We start from the raw sequence: 17196 nt of genomic DNA on the forward strand, positions 1-17196 counted from the left end.
ATATATATATATATGTAAATATATAAATATATGTATATGTAAATATATAAATATATATATATATATGTAAATATATAAATATATATATATATATGGATGTGCAGATATATCCATGTGCATATACAAGCATATGTGTCTTCATCTGTGTGTTTGATACACGTATTGGGACATTTTTTTGCGGAAAAGAACTGGCTGCCTGCAGAGGCAAAATTGATTTCTTTTTGTCGCTCCCGTGTTTCGTTTGTTCACGTTCTTTCGGCTTTCCTCCTCACATGTCGCCAGTCTTCTCTCGACTTTCTTGTTCGTTCTCGACCCCATCTGCGGCCGAGAGACTTCTCAAACTCTCACAGCTGCCCGCTTGTCCTCTCGCTGTCTGCAGAACTTTGCCGCAGCTTCGCAAAGAGGGGAAAGAGAAAAAAGGAGGAGACGGAAAAGAAAAAGAGAAGAAAGGAGAAGAAGGAAAAGAAGGAGAGACACGGAGAGCGACATCCCATAACTCGGGAGGCGCGGAGAAATCGGAGAAAGGCGTCGGCGTCTCTCCCTTGTTTACGCGCCGCCTTTCAAGTGTCTCTGTTCCTGCTCTTTCTTGTAAATTCACCTGTCGCGTTCGCCTCTCCTGTTTCGTGAACTGCTCAGAAATGTTTCTCCTTGGCGGCGGGTCTGCAGCCTCCACTTCGCGTCCTCTTTCTCCCAACTCTCTGCGTCGCCTCTGCTCCGGCGAAGCAGCTGCGTGTATCCTTGGAAGACGATCGAATTCTTGCTGCGTTCTGAGACGCAGTCCTTCCTCTCTGGAATCCAAAACCCTTAGCATCAGTTGCGTTGTCTCCTCTCTTCCGCTGGGTGTCTCCTTCCTCCTCCCTCTCCTCTGCAGAGACAGGGAAGGACAGCTCGCTCCCCAGCGTCCACTCTGCTCAAACCGGCCCTGGCCGCGCGCCTCTTCTGCTCTCTCAGGAGGTCGAAGACGACTGCTTTCTTTCTCTGCCTCCGCGAGATGAAGAAACCAACGACTTTCTTTCGCTTCTCTCTCGTGAGAGGCGCTCCCTCTTTCTGCTGGGCGACACAGAGAGGACGCGAGCGGGCGAGAGACTGGCCGTTCAGAAGAACCGAGAAAAACTGGAGTGCATCCAGCTGGAGCAAAGGCCTGAGGAAAAAACGGAAGGGAAGAAGGACGAGAAGAAGAAGAAGGAAGAGCAGACGACAGTTGAGGAGAGGAAGCGGGGAGGTGTGAAGACGGCGGGGGGGCGTAGAGAAGAGAACTGAGATGAACAAACGAAGGAAGAGGTGACGGCGACGCTGAGTAAACAGGAAGACACGAGGGCTGGAAAGGCTGAGAAGAGCAGCGAGAACAAGACGCGACAGGAAGGTGAGAGTGGAGCGGCAAGGAAGAACATGGACGAGTCCGAGGGGAGACGAAGCCTTCTGTTTTCCCTTTGTGCAAGCTCGGTGTGCCATCGCGAGGAGAACTTGAAGAGGAACGAGGCTGTAGAGTTTTGGGGCAGTGAAGAAGACGAAAGCTTTGCTCTCCATGCAAATGCGAGGCAGCACCAGCATTCGCAGAAGGCTCTCTGCTTTTCCTTGTTCTGTTCTTGTCTTGTGAAGCAGTGAAGGCTCCTTCCTTCCCCCGAAGGTCTGTCAGCCGCGCGCCATCTTCTCTCCTTTCTCGTCTCGCTGCGCTTGTCTCTCTCATCTTCTCAAAGTCTGCCTCGCCTTCGCCTCTCCTGAAACTCCGACGCGCGTCTGTGCATTCGCGACGAGTCGCTCTTCGCGTAGAAGAAGGAAACGCAGAGGAAGAAGAAGAAGGAAACGCAGAGGAAGAAGAAGAAGGAAACGCAGAGGAAGAAGAAGAAGGAAACGCAGAGGAAGAAGAAGAAGGAAACGCAAAGGAAGAAGAAGAAGGAAACGCAGAGGAAGAAGAAGAAGGAAACGCAGAGGAAGAAGAAGAAGAAGGAAACGCAGAGGAAGAAGTAGAAGCAGAAAGAAAAGGGGAAGCGAGGGGAGAAGAAGAAGGGAGAGGAGTGAGGAGAATGACGTGTCTACGTCGAGAGCGAGAAGAAAGAGGACGCTTTTCAGGAGAGTAGGGAGACGAGGGAAGGCGGCAATCAGATTTCTCCGAGGCAGGAAGAGAGACGCGCGAGGTCGGCGAAGCTGAAAAAGGCGTTTCGTCGATTCTCTTCGTCGAGCGGACCGACGACGGGCAGATGGTCCCCACTCCCTGCCCCGGTAGTCTCTCTTCAGCTGTCTGCGCAGATTCTTCTTCATATCGTTTCGCACTTTGACCAGTCTTTGTGTTCGCTTTCCTCGCCGCGTCTGCCTTCTTCAGAGAAGGACCGCAGATACGAGAAAGCAGCGTAGGAAGCTCGGTCTGCTGGTCAGAGAAAGAACCGGCAGAACGCACACTCCGAGAGAGAGAACAAGAGCGAGAAGAAGAGAGAGAACAAGCAACAGAGCCCCGGGTCTTGCGAGGCTGTTGAGATGTCGAAGAAGGGTGGAGTCGAATGGACGAGCATGTCTCGGTGAAGCGTCCTTTCACTTCTTCGTCCTCCTGCGCTTCCTCGGTCACTCCGCTGGTTCCGTTCTCTTTGTCTCCTCGTTCCTTTTCTTCGTTCGTTGTGCTTCGCATGTCACCTCGAGAAGTTCGCGCGGCTCTTGAAAGAAGATCTGCGGGTCGGTTTTCGCCTTCGCTTCCCTCCCTGGAAAACGCGACCGCCCGCGATCGGCGCATCTGCAGCAGTTTGTGAGCAGTGAATTTGACGCACAGATCCTCGAGGAGTTTTGCGTTCTTCTCTTGTTCCATGGTCAATTTTGTCGCTTCTCTCGGGCTATCCATTCCACCTCCTGACACCGACCATCTTCCTTTACCTGTGCTTGCCGCAGCTCTTCCTTCCCTCTCTTTTTCTCCCTCTCTTTCTCTCTCTTCTTCTCTCCGTTGTGCTGGCTGAGTCTTCTTCTGTTGTCTTGCTAGCGAAGAGGCAGTGCTCGACTGGGCGCGCGCTTCCTCGGTGTCTTTGAAACAGCCGTCTTTCTCCTCTGCTCCTTCTTCTCCTTGTTCCTCTGTGGTAGCAGCTATGACGAGGTCAGCCTTGAAGACTCCTTTTTCGATCTCAGACTCGAGTTCGTCCAGAACGCTGCTTTTTGTCCCCCCTACTTTATTTGCCTCCTCCTTCTCCGCCAGTCCCTTCAACGCTGTGTCCACCCCACTCTCTCCTCTCTCTGTGCCGTTTTTTCCTTCTCTCACGTCTTGTCCTTCTCTCCCTTCTTCTCGCCCAGTCAGTGGTTTCCTTTCGCCAGTGTCTCGCTTTGTTTCCTCCATGTTTCGTTCTGTTCCTGCTTCTCTCCTCCACTCTTCTTCTCCCCGCAGTTTTTCCGAAGCGGCGGACATCTGCAGGCGCCGCCGAGGGGAGATGCATGGACACCGAAGAGAAGAAGCTTTGACGCTTCTCTGCGGTGGACAGGCAGCAGAGCCTCTGTCTCTCAAAGTGCTCTGACCCCCCGGAGACCGTTTCACAGAAGAAGGACGCGAACGACGAGACGAAGGGAGAGAAGTCGACTGGCGAGAAGAAGAAGAAGGATGAGACGAAGGGAGAGAAAAAGAAGGATGAGACGAAAGGAGAGAAGGGTGACGGGATGTAGTCGACCGCGCTGAAGGTTGTCTGAGGTGTGTCTTCTTCGTTTGTGCGTACTCGGGCGTTGATTGTCTTGTTTGCAATTTGGATGAGTCTTTCGATGTTCTCTCGCTCGAGTTCATGCGCGTCGTGGAAGATGTGCGACGCTCTGCATGTTTCGTCTTCGCATTCCAAAGCGCCGAGCAAGGAGGCAACTGCTGTGTGGTACTGAAACTGGAGAGAAAACGCAGATGTCCCTGTAGTCGCCTCAGCAGTGCTTCGCGGGGAGAAGCAGAAGAGTCTCCTGTCTTCTCACTGTCCAGAGACGAAGAGAGAAAAAGAGCAGTGTCACTGGAATTTCGCGGAAAAGGATGGACTTCGGCCTCGCTCAAGTGCTCTGTCTCCCTCTCTTGGACGACGACATCTCCCTCTCCTTCTCTGTCTCCTGTCGTCTCCTCTGCCCTCGTGTCTCGTTGTTCCTGCTGCTGTTCCTGGACGCGCGTTGATTCTCTTCTCTCCGAGAACTTCTTCGCTTCCTCAGAAAAGCAGCTTTCTTCTCGGACGGCGACCGCCGGGAGAGCTGCAGTTGTCTCCTCCTCTGCAGGCGAGTGGAGGGGCGAGAGAGGTCCAGAGAAGCCGAGAGAGGAGAATGAATCTCCAGAGGCATTTTCAAAGGTTGGAGAAACAGGCGAGGCGACGGCTGAGGAGAGAGAAGAGGACAAACAGAGGGAAGAAACCGCGTCCTGAGACGCTGCGGGGGACGCGCCACCTGTCTGTACAGCAGGAGGAAAGAGGCCCTGGCGAGATCTGTGCGTCTGCATTTCGCGAGAAGAAGAAGAAACGCAAAGGCGACTCGGCAAAACAGAGAGTTTCTCGACCTCGCCGAACCGCACGGAAGACGGAGAAGATGACATCTTCAGCGAAGAAGCAACACTACCATGAAGAGAGGAAGGAAGAGAACGAGAAGGACCAGAAGAAGGAGAGCGAGAACAAGGCCGAGCACAAAAGGAAAGAGGTCTTCGTTCTCGAACGGGGGTCGGCAAGGGTGAGTCGTTCACCGTCCGCTGTCGAGCCGCCGACGTCGACATCGTGGAAGAAGAGGGGAAACGACTCGATCAGGAGGTTGCAGGAGACAGTTCTGTGTTGTCCATTCTCTTCATATTATCGGTTAAGTCAGACGCGTCCAGCTCTCGGTCCCGGAGAGGTCGGCGAGAAGACGAGAGAAGGAGCACGAAGGCAGAAAAGAAGGGTGTCAGATGAGTCTAGTGCGAAGACTCCCGTTCTGTCCTCTCGCAAGCGTCAAAGCGAGAAACAGCCTACATGCCTATATGCATTTAAAATAATCCTTATATGTATTCGTATTGCTTATATACACATAACTATATTGATAGACATCTTTATACGGAAGCAAGACTGGAGATGTCTTTGTCAGTTGCCTTGTTGATGTGGACAGGGAAGAGGCACCAGTGTTTCCTCGCGGCTCGAAGTTGGGCTGTCCGTACCCTCTCGGAACGCGGTTTGCGCAGGCGCACCTGCACACCCGCGAGTTTCTTCTGCGCTATTCTCTGCATTTTCGCGCTTCCGCCAAAGAAAGTGGACAAGAGGCGGTTCTCGGAACGAAGACAAGTCGTCGCACGGGACGGCGCAGTGGCCGAGGCCGCCAAGAGCGCGAATTCGCGGAGAGACGGACAGACAGATGTCGCCTGAGACAGTGAGCTGGCTGTCTCGCATCCATCGAGAAGACCTTCCCTCGCGCTTTCTCTTCGCTGTGAAAAATGTGGACGAGAAGAAAGAGATTTCTCCAGAGATGCAAGCTGAGAGGAGGAAACAGCGGCGACGACGCTTGTCAGCGGAACGCTGCACACACGCGAAAGAGGGCTCCTTTGCGCAGAGCGTTGCGACAGAGGAAAGAGTTTCCTTTTTCGCGAAAAGATGTCCCCTTTCTTTTTACTTTTTTCTTCCCCTCTTCTTTCTCCCATTACCCCTGTTTTCGCGAGACTGGTGTCTCGCTTGGTCGTTTTCCTCGTCTCCCGGTGCTGCGGCGGACTTCTGCTCCCTTCTCAGTCAGCTCCGGTTCGGCGACGCTTCCTTCCCGCCGCGTTCTTCTCCCTTCTTCTCGCCTTTTTCCTCCTCTGTCAACCGCGAAACCTGCTCTTTGAGCGCGCCGGTTCGAAGATTTTCAGACACAGAGAAACAGGAGGCTCGCACTCCTCCGGAAAGTCCGTTTCCTCGACCGTCTGAAGTCCCCTGGAGTGTATGTACACCTCACAAACGCGGGCTTCCCAGGAGTCGCCTGCCTGGGCTCTTTCGTCCGACTTCCTCCGCTGTTTCCTTCTCTCTTCGTTTCCTTCTCTCTTCGTTTCCGTCTGCTGTTGGTTCTCTTTCGCTCTGTCGCCTTCCAGTGGCGTCGATTATCGGCGAGTCTCTCCTTTTCAAACGCATGCGGGAGACCACAAAGTTCGTTCGCAGAGAAGATTTTCTGCGTGCATTAAACGAAGAAGAACGTCCGACACAGAAAGGACGGAGCCGCATAACTCAGCGCATGAACTCCCAGACCGCAAGAAATTAAAAAAGGCAAAGAAGGGAGAGAGGAGATGACGGGCCGAGACGAAGGAGAGAGATCTGTTCTCCCTCTCTGGATACGTTAAACTCCTGTCGGAGGTCTTTCTATTCGACCAGCCGACTCTGTTCATGCGAAAGACAGAGCTAAGCGACTTCATTGCCTTGTCACCTTTTTCCCGTCGTTTTATGCTTCTCTTTCTCCCTTGTCTTCGGTTCATGCGCGTCGTCTCCTTTTGTTTTCCGTCCCCGTCTCCCTTCTGTTCTTTGTGTCTTTTTTCTCTTTTTCAAGATGGAGCGGTCTTCTCCGGGCGACGCTCCTTCTTCGTCGCAGCGCCAGGTTCCCTCGAGCGGGCAGCTCGAAGACCATCTGCCTCCTCACCACCGCTCGGCTCGCCTCGATCCCCGCACCCGTTTCTCCTCTCACCTGTCGCGTTCCACCTTCTTCCGCGCAGGTTCGCATGGTCCAGAGCGACTTTTTTCAAACCTCTCTTCCTCTTCCGCATCTTCGGGTGCCGCTTCTCCGTCTGATGCGTCTCCGTCTGGTGCTTCTCCGTCTGTTGCTTCTCCGTCTGCTGCTTCGTTCTCGTCCGCTGTGTCTCCATCTGCTGGTTCTCCATCTGCTGCTTCTCCGTCTGCTGCTTCTCCGTCTGCTGCTTCGTTCTCGTCTTCTTCCTGGAGCGAGGCACCGACTGGAGACGCGAGAAGCAGACCCACACACAGGGGAGGCCGCGTCAGACGCTCCGGCAGATTTTCAGGTGTCTGGCGAGGACGAGGCCGAGACGAGAGGCTGCAGCACCGGCGCCAGGGAGAGCGGGGAGAAGAAAAGGTGAGAGCAGAGCGATCGTATGTCACGAAGAACAGGAGATGTTCGAGGTGCGAGGGAAAGGGGAGAGAAGAGCGGGCGAGAAGACGAGAACGACGCGCGCGCGCGCCGCAAGAGGGAGAAAGGCAGGCGCTCCACGCAGAGGGGAGGTAGCTACGGACAGACTACTCTTCGGCTTCTGCTCTTCTGTCTGCAGGTGTGTGTCGTGTGTGGAGTTCGAGGAGAAGACGTCAAATACAAGCTGCCCTGTTGCCGCTCTCTCTTTTGCTCTGCGGCATGCTACCAAGAGCATAAAAAGCGGTCTTGCGACGGCGGACCAATCCTGGAACAAGCGGGAGAAAAAACGGAACACAGAGAGGCGGCAGGGATGGACCGAACGCCGTCCGAGTGTCTCAACGGAGAAGACGAAGACATGGAGGACGGCGCAGAGCGCGGAGAGACCGACAGAGAGGCCGGCGAAGACCGGCCCGGTGTATGTACACTTGGCGCAGGGACTCGAGAGAAGAAGCGGAGACGGAGAGAGGAAGACTGTTCGGACGAAGAGCCTGAAGAAGGCGAGGAAGAAGAGGAAGGACTCGCGGCGAAGGTGAAATGCCAGAGAAGACGAGAAGAAGACGACATGGAAGGGAATGAGATGTCGCGGCGTTTCGGAGAAGGAGAAGAGCACGAGTTATCAGGAGAAGAAAGGGCGCTGAACCGATTCGAAGAAGGCGAGGAAGAACAAGAAGAAGACCTTGAAGAGAACGACGAGCTGTCTGTACAGCAGAAAGAAGCACTCCGTACGTCGGACGGAGCACGAGGAAGCGGCTTGTTCTCTTTTTTCTTCCCTCTTTGCCTTCTCGTTCTCGGCTGCCAGAAAGACAATTCTTCTCTATTGGCCGTTGTTCGATTTCTGTGTGTCGTCTCCTTTTACATTTCCTTTTCTGCGCGTTTCCTCACGTCTTTCTCGTTTTTTCTTCTCTTGTTTCCTTCTCTCAAACTTTCGCTTCCACTCGCGTTTCCTCTTCTCTTCTGTTCCCTCGTGGGTTCCCCCACTGTTCTCGCCCATTTGCTTGTCTTCCTCGAACTGTCCTTTTTCAGGCTCCAACGCGAAGCTGCGCGAAGTCTTTGAGAACAACGCGCGGCTGCGGGAGGCCTTCGCCGCTGTGGCTTCGTCATCGGACCAGTCGGCGAGTCTGGCGATGTTTCTGAACGACGCGACGTTCCAAGGCGTCTGCGACCAAGTCATGGACATCGTGCAGGGCGACGAGAACTAGAGAAACCGAGAGGAAGCTGCGCTGGTCCCTGGGGGCCTGCTCTCGACGGAAACAGGAAGAGAAATCAGAGAGGCTGAACGGAGGGAGGAAACGGGAAGACGAGGACGAGAAGGAAAAGAAAGAGAAGAGGAAAGAGAAGAGGAAAGAGAAAAAGAAAGAGGAGCAAGAGGAGAAGAGAATCTGCGAGTAGTCGCTGTAATCCATGTTAACCACCGTCTGTTTGGAGTTGGTCGCAGTGGTGTACCGCAGTGCACAGAAGCCGCATTTTCAGTCGAGGCAGCGCAACGTTCTTCAGAAGAGGAGCGAAAGTAGGAATTTGCAACGGCCGCAGAGCTGTGAGCGTTCAAAGAGTCTTTGAAAAGTTTTGCTTCGCTTTCGCTGCAACTTCCTCTGTGGCTGTACACACAGCCGGTTCCGCGCTCTGGGATCAGAGCAGTGCGAAGAACAGGTTTCTTCTGTTTCTCACGTGGACCGGGACGTCAACTTCTTGGTAGAAAAACTCTTTTTTTCCATCGAGGGGGCTTCCTTCCTTTCAACCAGTATCGCTCCGAGATCCAGATAAATTCAGCAAAGCAGTTCGTGCGTCCGACCTTAATTCGCCGGTTTCGAAGGTAGCGAACATCGAAAAAGAAAGAAAAACAAACGTCCTTTCTCACTTTCAGCAACAAGTTTATGAACAGTCATTTGCACCTCAAAGAAACGCACACAAACACATCTCCACACGAGATATATTATACATAGACACACACACATGTAGATAGACATGCATGTATGTATCTCTGCATGATACATGTACAAGTTCTGCATATATATATATATATATATATATATATATATATTTGTCTTGTGTGCGGGTACGGACATAGGTATCTGTGTATGGTAATCTGTAGATGTTCACGAAAAGAAGTGATGCAAGGGAAGGATATGAAGGTACGCTTTCATAGGTGAGGGAAGCGCTGCAGGGAGCAAGTCGCGAACGTCGACGACCGCGATAGAGAATTTGTGAGTCTCCACGGAGCCTCGTCTGCACTGCCATTCCGCGAATTCCTAAAAATGGGGGGCTTGGCAAAGGCAATTTGGTCGTTTTCCTCTCGGAACGACGACGCAGATTAGCAGACTCTCAGCTTGCGCGGGAAGGCGGCTGCGTCTCGTCGCCTTTTCTGCAGTTCGAGTGGCGGCCCCTGTCTCGAGTGTTTCAAAAACAAAAGAGAACGTTCTTTGAAAGAGGATACGTGAAAGGCAGTTTTCTTTCGTTTCGACCTTCTCTCTCAGGCAGACGGTGTCTCAGACCAGAGAGGCAACTCGCTTTTCAGTCGTTCAGGAAGCGTTCCAACAGGATGGCAGGCCAAAGAGCGGCTCCCAGAAGAGGCTCCTCTAAGGGAAGAGAAAATGTCACTTTGCTCTTGTATGTAAAAGGAGTAGCCTCTCCTCTAGTTCTCTTTCCTGCTACGTATCGAACTGATATTGGCAAGTGCATGCATACACTCATATATGAATTTATATATACAAATAGATATATATATATATATATGCATATGTGTGTGACTACTTTGTCAGAGACCCTTCCTCAGATACCTCCCCCTCTCAGGCTCTTCCGTTTCTCTTTCCTTCGAACTTGCTCGAGACTTTTTTGTGTTTCATCTTCAAAGCAGCTTCACCTAGTAATTTTATTCTTTTCGGCAATTCGAGCCTTTCGCAGTGTGCGTCGGTTCTCCTCCTCCGCGTCTGGGCATCTCGAGACGAGGAGAATACTGCTAGATTTCAACGTCTTTCTCTGGCACCAGTGAAATTGTCCTGGAAGTGTGTAGGCTTGCCAAGACAAATCAAGCAAGTGCTGAAGATTCCGGATTATCAAGAGGCCGAAAAGCAACTTTCCTCTTTCTTATTCCTGGACATTCACCGAAACACAGCGACTCTCCCCCCCCCCCGAAGCTGCGACGCACCCCCACTGACGACAGCGCCTTTCTCCCTGTGCTCTCACGACAAGGCTTCCTGGTTTTTCTGCATCTGGTGTAAGGAAAATAAAAGCAACGAAGTGATTGTGCCCTTGGTTTCTACAACCGAATGCGCGAGAGGAAGGTCGTCGACCCCACAACACCGGCCAGGAAAGACAAGGGTAAAACTGCTTCTCGCACGGTTGGGTATCCGCACGCACTGTTTGAGATTCGAAAATCGCAAAGGCAATGGCGCAGGAGCTTCGTGCTGGACTGTCAAAACGTTTTCGAGAGCAAATCGCACCCTATAAGCGTGAAAAGCAGAGCTGCACACAAGAAAATGAGTCGACAAGCGTCATGGAGATAAAGCGCTCTATCCTTGGATCGACGGCGGACTGACAAAGTGGACGTTCGAGTGTTTCGTGATTCACCGCCTCAAACATATGGACATCTCAAAGCATAACATTATCCCTCATTCGACGGTGTGCAAGCGTCGTATAAATCGGAGCAGATTAGTGGAACAGACCAGAGTAGTCTGCATCACGCCAGCTACGATCCAAGTTCACTTGCGTTGCTGTGGCACTCTTAAATTCAGAAAAAATCACAAACTCGAAGAGGAGAGATTTCCTCTGACTCAACGAGTGCGGAGAGCGTACAGATGAATATAATGAAAGACCGTGATGTTAGAGGAAACACGGGAGACATCGGGTCTACGCCTTCTCAACGCGCAATTTTCACAGCTCAGTCTATTAGCTATCACGAGTTGTACAGAAATTTGCGTACCTAAACAAAAGACTCTCCCCATAACTCTTGAAAGACGCGCGCCATTTCCTTGCCAGCACCCCCCCCTCCCGAATCTTCTCTTCGCATCTCCAGCCATTTATCTGTGTACCTTTCAGTGCGTAAACAGTCACAACATCACCCGTGAAGAAAGAGCTATTTGTTTCTCTCGACTGCAACACTTCGTTTACGAATTTGCGGCTCAGCTATCTGGCCCGAGATCGGTCATGGAGAAGACTCTTTTTTTCCGAAGTTTCGCGGACGAAATCGGAGAAAAAAAGAGTCAAATGACTCCGCCGGGGTTGCCGAGAGGGCGCGAATCATCTTCACCGCAATAGAAGTATATTATGTGTTGCAGTCTTCAGGTTTTTGAAGACTGAACGCTCGTCTCCCGGCGAAGTTTCTCTCGATTCCCTGTTCTCGACCCCCATTTCGCGGCAGCCGACGGGGAGAGACTGCGGAAAAAGAATCTGCATGCGGACCCCACAGTCCGCGCGATGCGTTCGCGGCAGCGCCTGGTAAGCCCTCTCCCTGGCGCGAGGCCAAAGGGCCATTCGGCTTATATTCGGAGAAACCGCAACGCGCGCATGCAGCGCACGCGTACAGAAGCAGCGCTGGAGGGTGCGTAGAGAAGCAACGCTGGAGGGCGGGTGCACTGGAGAGGAGGGAGTTGAGAATTGAGAACAGAGGATATGGGCAAGCGCGAAAGGAAGCAGAAAATGAGAGGGTGAAGGGGGATGGAATTGACGAAGGAGAAGAAGGAGGCACCTCGTTGGCAGAAGCAAGTGAGGCTGTGTGTAGTGCACTGAGAAAAGCGACAGCGTTGAAGTTTTATCTGTTCGCGCGCTTTCGTCGCACAGAAGGACTGAGAAAAAGCGACGCCTCTCTGAGGTTTCATGGATGCGATTCAAAAGTTTTCAGCAAGTTGTCTGCGCTGTTGCCGAGACTGGCGGACATGGGCGTCTCCTCCATCGCGTCGGCATATGCATGGGGGTAGAGAAACGTAGAGAGATATGTCGAGCTAGAGAGGGGAGGACGTCTTTCAGGACGTTCAGGTTAAAAGTGCGAGACAGAGTAGTCTCCCGGGCGCATTTTTCTGTGAGAAACCGACAGGAATATACGAGCTGCATGCAACGTGCACACATTCTCTAACAGTCTCCTGCCTGCTCCTGAAAATGCTGCGGTGCGAGCTGCAAGACACAGAGCTTGTGTGGAACGGAAGAGCTCTCAGAAGCGTCCAACTCTTCCTTCTCATGCCCAGACACAGGAAGGAGGACCACAGAGACGGGAGAAGAAGAAAGTCTGACAACTCCAGGCAGCAACTGAGTGGGGGATTTTCGTGTTTTCTCGCTTCCAGTCTGCCGACCTGATGGCAAGCGCGAACTTCCACGAGATCCTCTGAAAAAATAGACGAAGATCCACACAATACTCTTCTCCTGAAACTGCCTTGCTCGAACTCGCTCCCTCTGCTTCTCAACGGTCTCTGTGCACAGTGCGTCAGGGAGGAGAGGGTGTGTGGTAGCTTTTTTTATGCTCTTCACTTGATCGACTTCGGTCTCCTCTCGCCTCTCTGCTTTCTCTCTTTTCCCCCTCTTCACTTTCATCTCTAGCCTCTCCCCTGCGTTGTCGGCTTGAGCGCTTCTGACGAAGGCCGTAGTTCCGCCCCCCGCCCTCGACTGCGGAGAAGAGTCACGAGTTTCTCTGCCTTCACTCGGATCCACAGTGCTTGTCGGGAGATGTACGGCAGCGCTCCGCTCCATGTGGAGAGAAAGTCGAGAAGAATCTCTTTCCAGCGCGGCTGTTGGTTCAAGAGTCCTTGCATGCACGCGGAACTCCCCCAGAGAAAGAACGTTTTCGACAGAAAAGAAGCTGAATCACAGAGAAAAGCGTCCTCGACGGGCAGAGAGTCCACAACAAAAGACCCGTGGGGACGCATGCACTCAAGCTTAAAAAACAAATACGTCTCCATATGCACACAACGCACACACGGACGCATGCATATGTAGGGATGTGCGAGTTGAGAAAACAAGGTGACGGAGAAGGAAGAGAGGAAGAAGCAGAGAGAAGCCTTTGGATGGCGATTTCCTCTCGAGAGTTCTTTCTCTCGAGTTCTTTTTTCAAGTTCTCCTACGCGTCCAATCGAAGAGTCTGCGACGTCCACTGAGCCAAAGACTTCTCGCCGTTCTTCGAGGACGCTTCTCCGTTGAAGCAGAGAGAGGACATGCTTCTCGAGAAAGAAAAAGTTTTACAGCTTCAGATGATCTTCTGCGAGTGGAAGTAGCGAATGAGGTAGAAGACAGAGACCAGGGTGGTCGCGCAGAGAAGCAGCAACTGGAGGACTGAAAACCACAGGACGCGGCTGTTGATGGATTCGTGAGTTCTCTGGAAGCGCTCCTCCTGAACGCAGAACGAAGAGCAAGTCGCAAAGCAGTGCTTCACCCAGTGCAGAAGGCGCAGAGACGCACGACCGCAGAAACGCCGCGAAAAGTTCGTATCAACATGCAATACGGCATGCATCCATCAGACATAAATGAGCGTCAAACGAAAAAAAGAAGAAAAGGCCCAGAGCCAAGGGGGCTCGAGTGTCAACATGCCTGAACGGTGCATCTTCCTCAACATCGCTTCCTCCTTGCTAAAAAATGCTACAATTAAGGCTACCACGCATGCGCATCTCTTCACATGCAAACGGCGACATTGACCCTCTGCAGGACTGAACCAGGGAGGAGAGAGGAGACGACACGCAACTGACAAAGAGTCTCCACAAAAGCACACATGCACACACATAAATATATCTATATATCTATATATATATATATGTATATATATATATATGCAAACATATAGAGGGAACAGGCACTTAAACATATATATATATATATATATTATCCATGTAAGCTCACAAATATAGAAAAAAAGTCATTGGAAATGCAAGAATCTGGATATTTCTGCGTAAAAGATGCGCAGGATTAACTGACATTTCGGCGACACAGCAAAGAAAGATTTCGATGAGTTTTCTCACCTGCACGCGTTCGTACTCGTTTTCAGCTTGCATGGCCTCGAGGCGCTTGGCAATGGCTTGCAGTTTCAGCTGCAAAGAATCGACTTGATCTTTCTTCGCGAGTTCCTGGAAGAGGAAAATGAAAAAAACGAACGGAAATGACGGAGAAAAGAGAAACACCAACGCGTACGCTGAGCGAAAAAAAATCTCGTATTTTCTGGAAATTCCACGCCTCCAAAACGAAAAGATCGTTCGGCCGCGTTGAGTGTCGGTCGAGTCTCAAAAAAAGCCTATTTTCGTTCGTCCAAAAATATATATAGTGCACGTATATATATATATATATATATGCATACAGATACATATGTAAACAGAGAACGAAGTAAACAACGATTTCCATATACTTATATATACTTGCATATATATGGAAATAAAGACATATTATGTGTATATGTATGGAAGGATCCTGGGCGACTGTGTCTGTTCAGGCTACAAGGGCATTTTGGTGCCGATGAGGTTCGACTTGTGCCGCTCTCAGGCTGTCTTTAAATCGAATTGTTTGCACCCAGGATCTCTCGTTTTTCCCTGCTCGATGCTCGTATCCTTCCCCACAAAAATACAGATATTTATGCTCATCTGCTCATATATATATATATATATATATTTACGTACTGAAGCATACAGGAATGCCAATACACATATGCATGTATCATGGCACATGCGTGCATGTGTATCTGTGCAACACATGAATGCATGCACATGCAAATAAACATCTATGCATATGTCATATGGTTGACACAAATATACAGAGATGTTCATGTGAACGTGGTGCGTTTCTTCTTTTTCGTCGAGGGATATACTCATATACATGTATGTATGTAAATATGTCTGTACGTAGGTAGATATATATATATATATATATCATTTTGCAGATATAAATGTGCATTTTCATGCGGGTGTGGGGGTTTTCTTTGTCTTACATCGAGGTTGATTTCTGTGTCTCCGAGTTCGATGGAGATGGACCACTTGAGCAGCTGAGTGTTGAACCATTTGGAAGAGGCGCAAGAAATGCAGACTTTGTACTCTCCCGCCGTCGCCGTCATGTGCGAGATTTTCCCCTGAGGCTCCGTCGGGAGAACCTCTTTGCTGTACACAGAGCGTCCGGAAGGATCCTTGAAAATGATGCTGCAAGTGACGCCTGAAAACAACGAGAGATGGAGGAGACCGGAGAGAGGAAGTGAAGGAAGCGAGAGGGTGGAGCGAGACAGAGGCTGAGGAAGTGAAGAGCGAAGAGAAGGAAAAGCAAGGACGAAGAGCGAAAACAGAGGAAAGAGCGGAAAGAGAAACAGTGAAGAGAAGGGACAGACAGACCGGGGGAAGAGACAGGAGAGGAAGAGAAGCATTCGGAAGATTTTTGGTGTGCGGCCCATGTCTTTTTTCCTAGATAAAACGCGAGACGAACCGGGGTTTTCTGGGTTCTTGTAGGTGACAGTGAGAGCCACTCCGACAGGGACGCTTTCCACGAAGCATTTGTCCTGAGATTCTTGGACGTAAAAGTACGCGGCAGAAGCGCCCAGCGGCTGGGGCAGGACGGACGCGTTGCGGTCGCCTGTCAGGGTCGGCACTCCCGCGAAACTCGCCCAGAAAAACGCGACGAAAAACGCAAGTCTGCACGCAGTGGAGCCGCGAGGCGTCCGCGTCGACCGTGGCAGCGCCATCTTGTCGAGAAAACAGATAGAGAACAGAAAAAACGACCCAGAAAGGCTTTTTGAATCGCCCGTACACCTTGATCGCGATGTACGGGGCACGCGCCGGCGACGCGCGGAGACAGAAACGAGACAGAAAGACAAAGAAACAGTTTCCAAGAAGATAGACAAATCAGAGTTTGGGAATTCGAGAGAAAAAGTCAAGGAGGAAGAACACACGGCGCAGGACACCGAAAGTGCCGGCCACGTGTGTCTTTGTAGCCTTGGGATACGACGGGAACGCGCACCGAGATGTGCAGATGTGCTGAAGGACTGGCGGTCAGTCTACAGTTTTTCGACCCCGCAAAAAGCAGGGCGATCTCCGTTGCGGAAAACTTGCGATTTCTTTTTCGCCGTTGCAATCGCGAATTCAGGCATCATACAACTTCTCTCGCGGGTCCCCCAGGAAGAAGGCTGACACGTGCGCATGCGAGCCAGGCGGCCGCGCATGCGCCGCTGACTCTCTCGGGTGTCTGTACACCACAAGACCGGTTTCCACCAGCCCAGTGAGTCGTCACTTGTTTTATTCTGCACTTTTCGCGTGTCCTCGATCCTCGAGCAGTTTCTGATACTGGAGGCACTCCAGGTTTTTGCGGGCCAACTACGGGGGATTAACGGCTGGAAATTCGGGAACCTGTGTGTGGCAAACTGTCGTGTCTCTGTGATGTGCAGCACTATTCAGTGCGCACTTTCGGGAGGGCTGTTGAACCCGGTAAACCAGAGTTGTGGCTCGAATCCGGACAGAATCAAGACCAATGCCGCAAGCCAAAGATAAGCCTTCAAAGTGTATCGTTGCGGAGGTACGGATTTTTGCACGGGAACGTCTGGATCGATCGATGGCAAGGCACACTTACGAAATGCACGGTCGTTTTCACTTTCTACGCGCGAGAAAAGGCTCTGATGACTCACTGCAGCAGCGCGCATTGCAGGATTTTCCTGGCGCTTTGAATGAGAGGCTTGCCAAGTGATGTAGACACCGCAGCGAAGTCCGGGTGTCTTCATCTGTTCGTACTTTGTAGCAGTCGATCTGTGTCACTTTGTAGACGCCAAGTGTCGAATACAAGGACTCTTGTTAGACTGAACGTGGATTCTCGGGGGTTTGGACGTGGCAGAAGCCAGCGCCGTTCAAATGCCGTGGGCCATTTCAGGCTAGCACAGTCGTGGACCCAAATACATTACAGTGCCGTCAGCAGTCGTCGAGAAGCAGACAGCTCGAACGATTTGAATATACTCCAGCCGTACCAGTGTTCAACAGAAAGTCTTTTAGGTGGAAGCCGCCGGACGAAGCATCCGACTCCACCATTTCGCTGAATCTTGATAAGACGGCATTTCTTTCGCTTGCGTGTGACTCGTAGTCAAGTGCGTCCTACTACATCGTTGTCGACGGATAAAATCAGAAATGGGTGATACGTACGTCAGTCAACAAATCTATAGAGGAAGGTTGCGGCTTTTAAGATGTCTTCTTGAAATGACAGACTGGAGAAATGTCGGTGGCAGAG

The 17196-nt window shown here is 51.4% G+C and overlaps 3 protein-coding genes across 3 annotated transcripts; 2 read left to right on the forward strand and 1 right to left on the reverse strand.

Moving 5' to 3' along the window:
• Positions 1 to 4540: 4540 nt before the first annotated feature.
• On the forward strand, positions 4541 to 5317 carry TGME49_238077 (hypothetical protein; the record flags this gene model as incomplete). The annotated part of the gene is made up of 2 exons (XM_018780518.1): positions 4541 to 4647; positions 5056 to 5317. 2 exons carry the CDS (start codon positions 4541 to 4543, stop codon positions 5315 to 5317), a joined length of 369 nt encoding a protein of 122 aa, XP_018637699.1.
• Positions 5318 to 5570: 253 nt separating this feature from the next.
• TGME49_238080 (hypothetical protein) lies at positions 5571 to 8829 on the forward strand. Its single transcript, XM_018780519.1, has 3 exons — positions 5571 to 6990; positions 7184 to 7766; positions 8068 to 8829. Exons 1-3 carry the CDS (start codon positions 6454 to 6456, stop codon positions 8241 to 8243), a joined length of 1296 nt encoding a protein of 431 aa, XP_018637698.1. The 5' UTR covers positions 5571 to 6453; the 3' UTR covers positions 8244 to 8829.
• Positions 8830 to 12730: 3901 nt separating this feature from the next.
• TGME49_238100 (transmembrane protein) lies at positions 12731 to 16071 on the reverse strand. The gene is made up of 4 exons (XM_002366461.1): positions 15415 to 16071; positions 14933 to 15150; positions 13977 to 14081; positions 12731 to 13354 (listed from the first exon to the last, which is right to left on the reverse strand). Exons 1-4 carry the CDS (start codon positions 15668 to 15670, stop codon positions 13211 to 13213), a joined length of 723 nt encoding a protein of 240 aa, XP_002366502.1. The 5' UTR covers positions 15671 to 16071; the 3' UTR covers positions 12731 to 13210.
• Between the last annotated feature and the right edge of the window lie 1125 nt (positions 16072 to 17196).

The sequence above is a fragment of the Toxoplasma gondii genome, chromosome VI (assembly GCF_000006565.2).
Source record: "Toxoplasma gondii ME49 chromosome VI, whole genome shotgun sequence".
Lineage (NCBI taxonomy): Eukaryota > Apicomplexa > Conoidasida > Eucoccidiorida > Sarcocystidae > Toxoplasma > Toxoplasma gondii.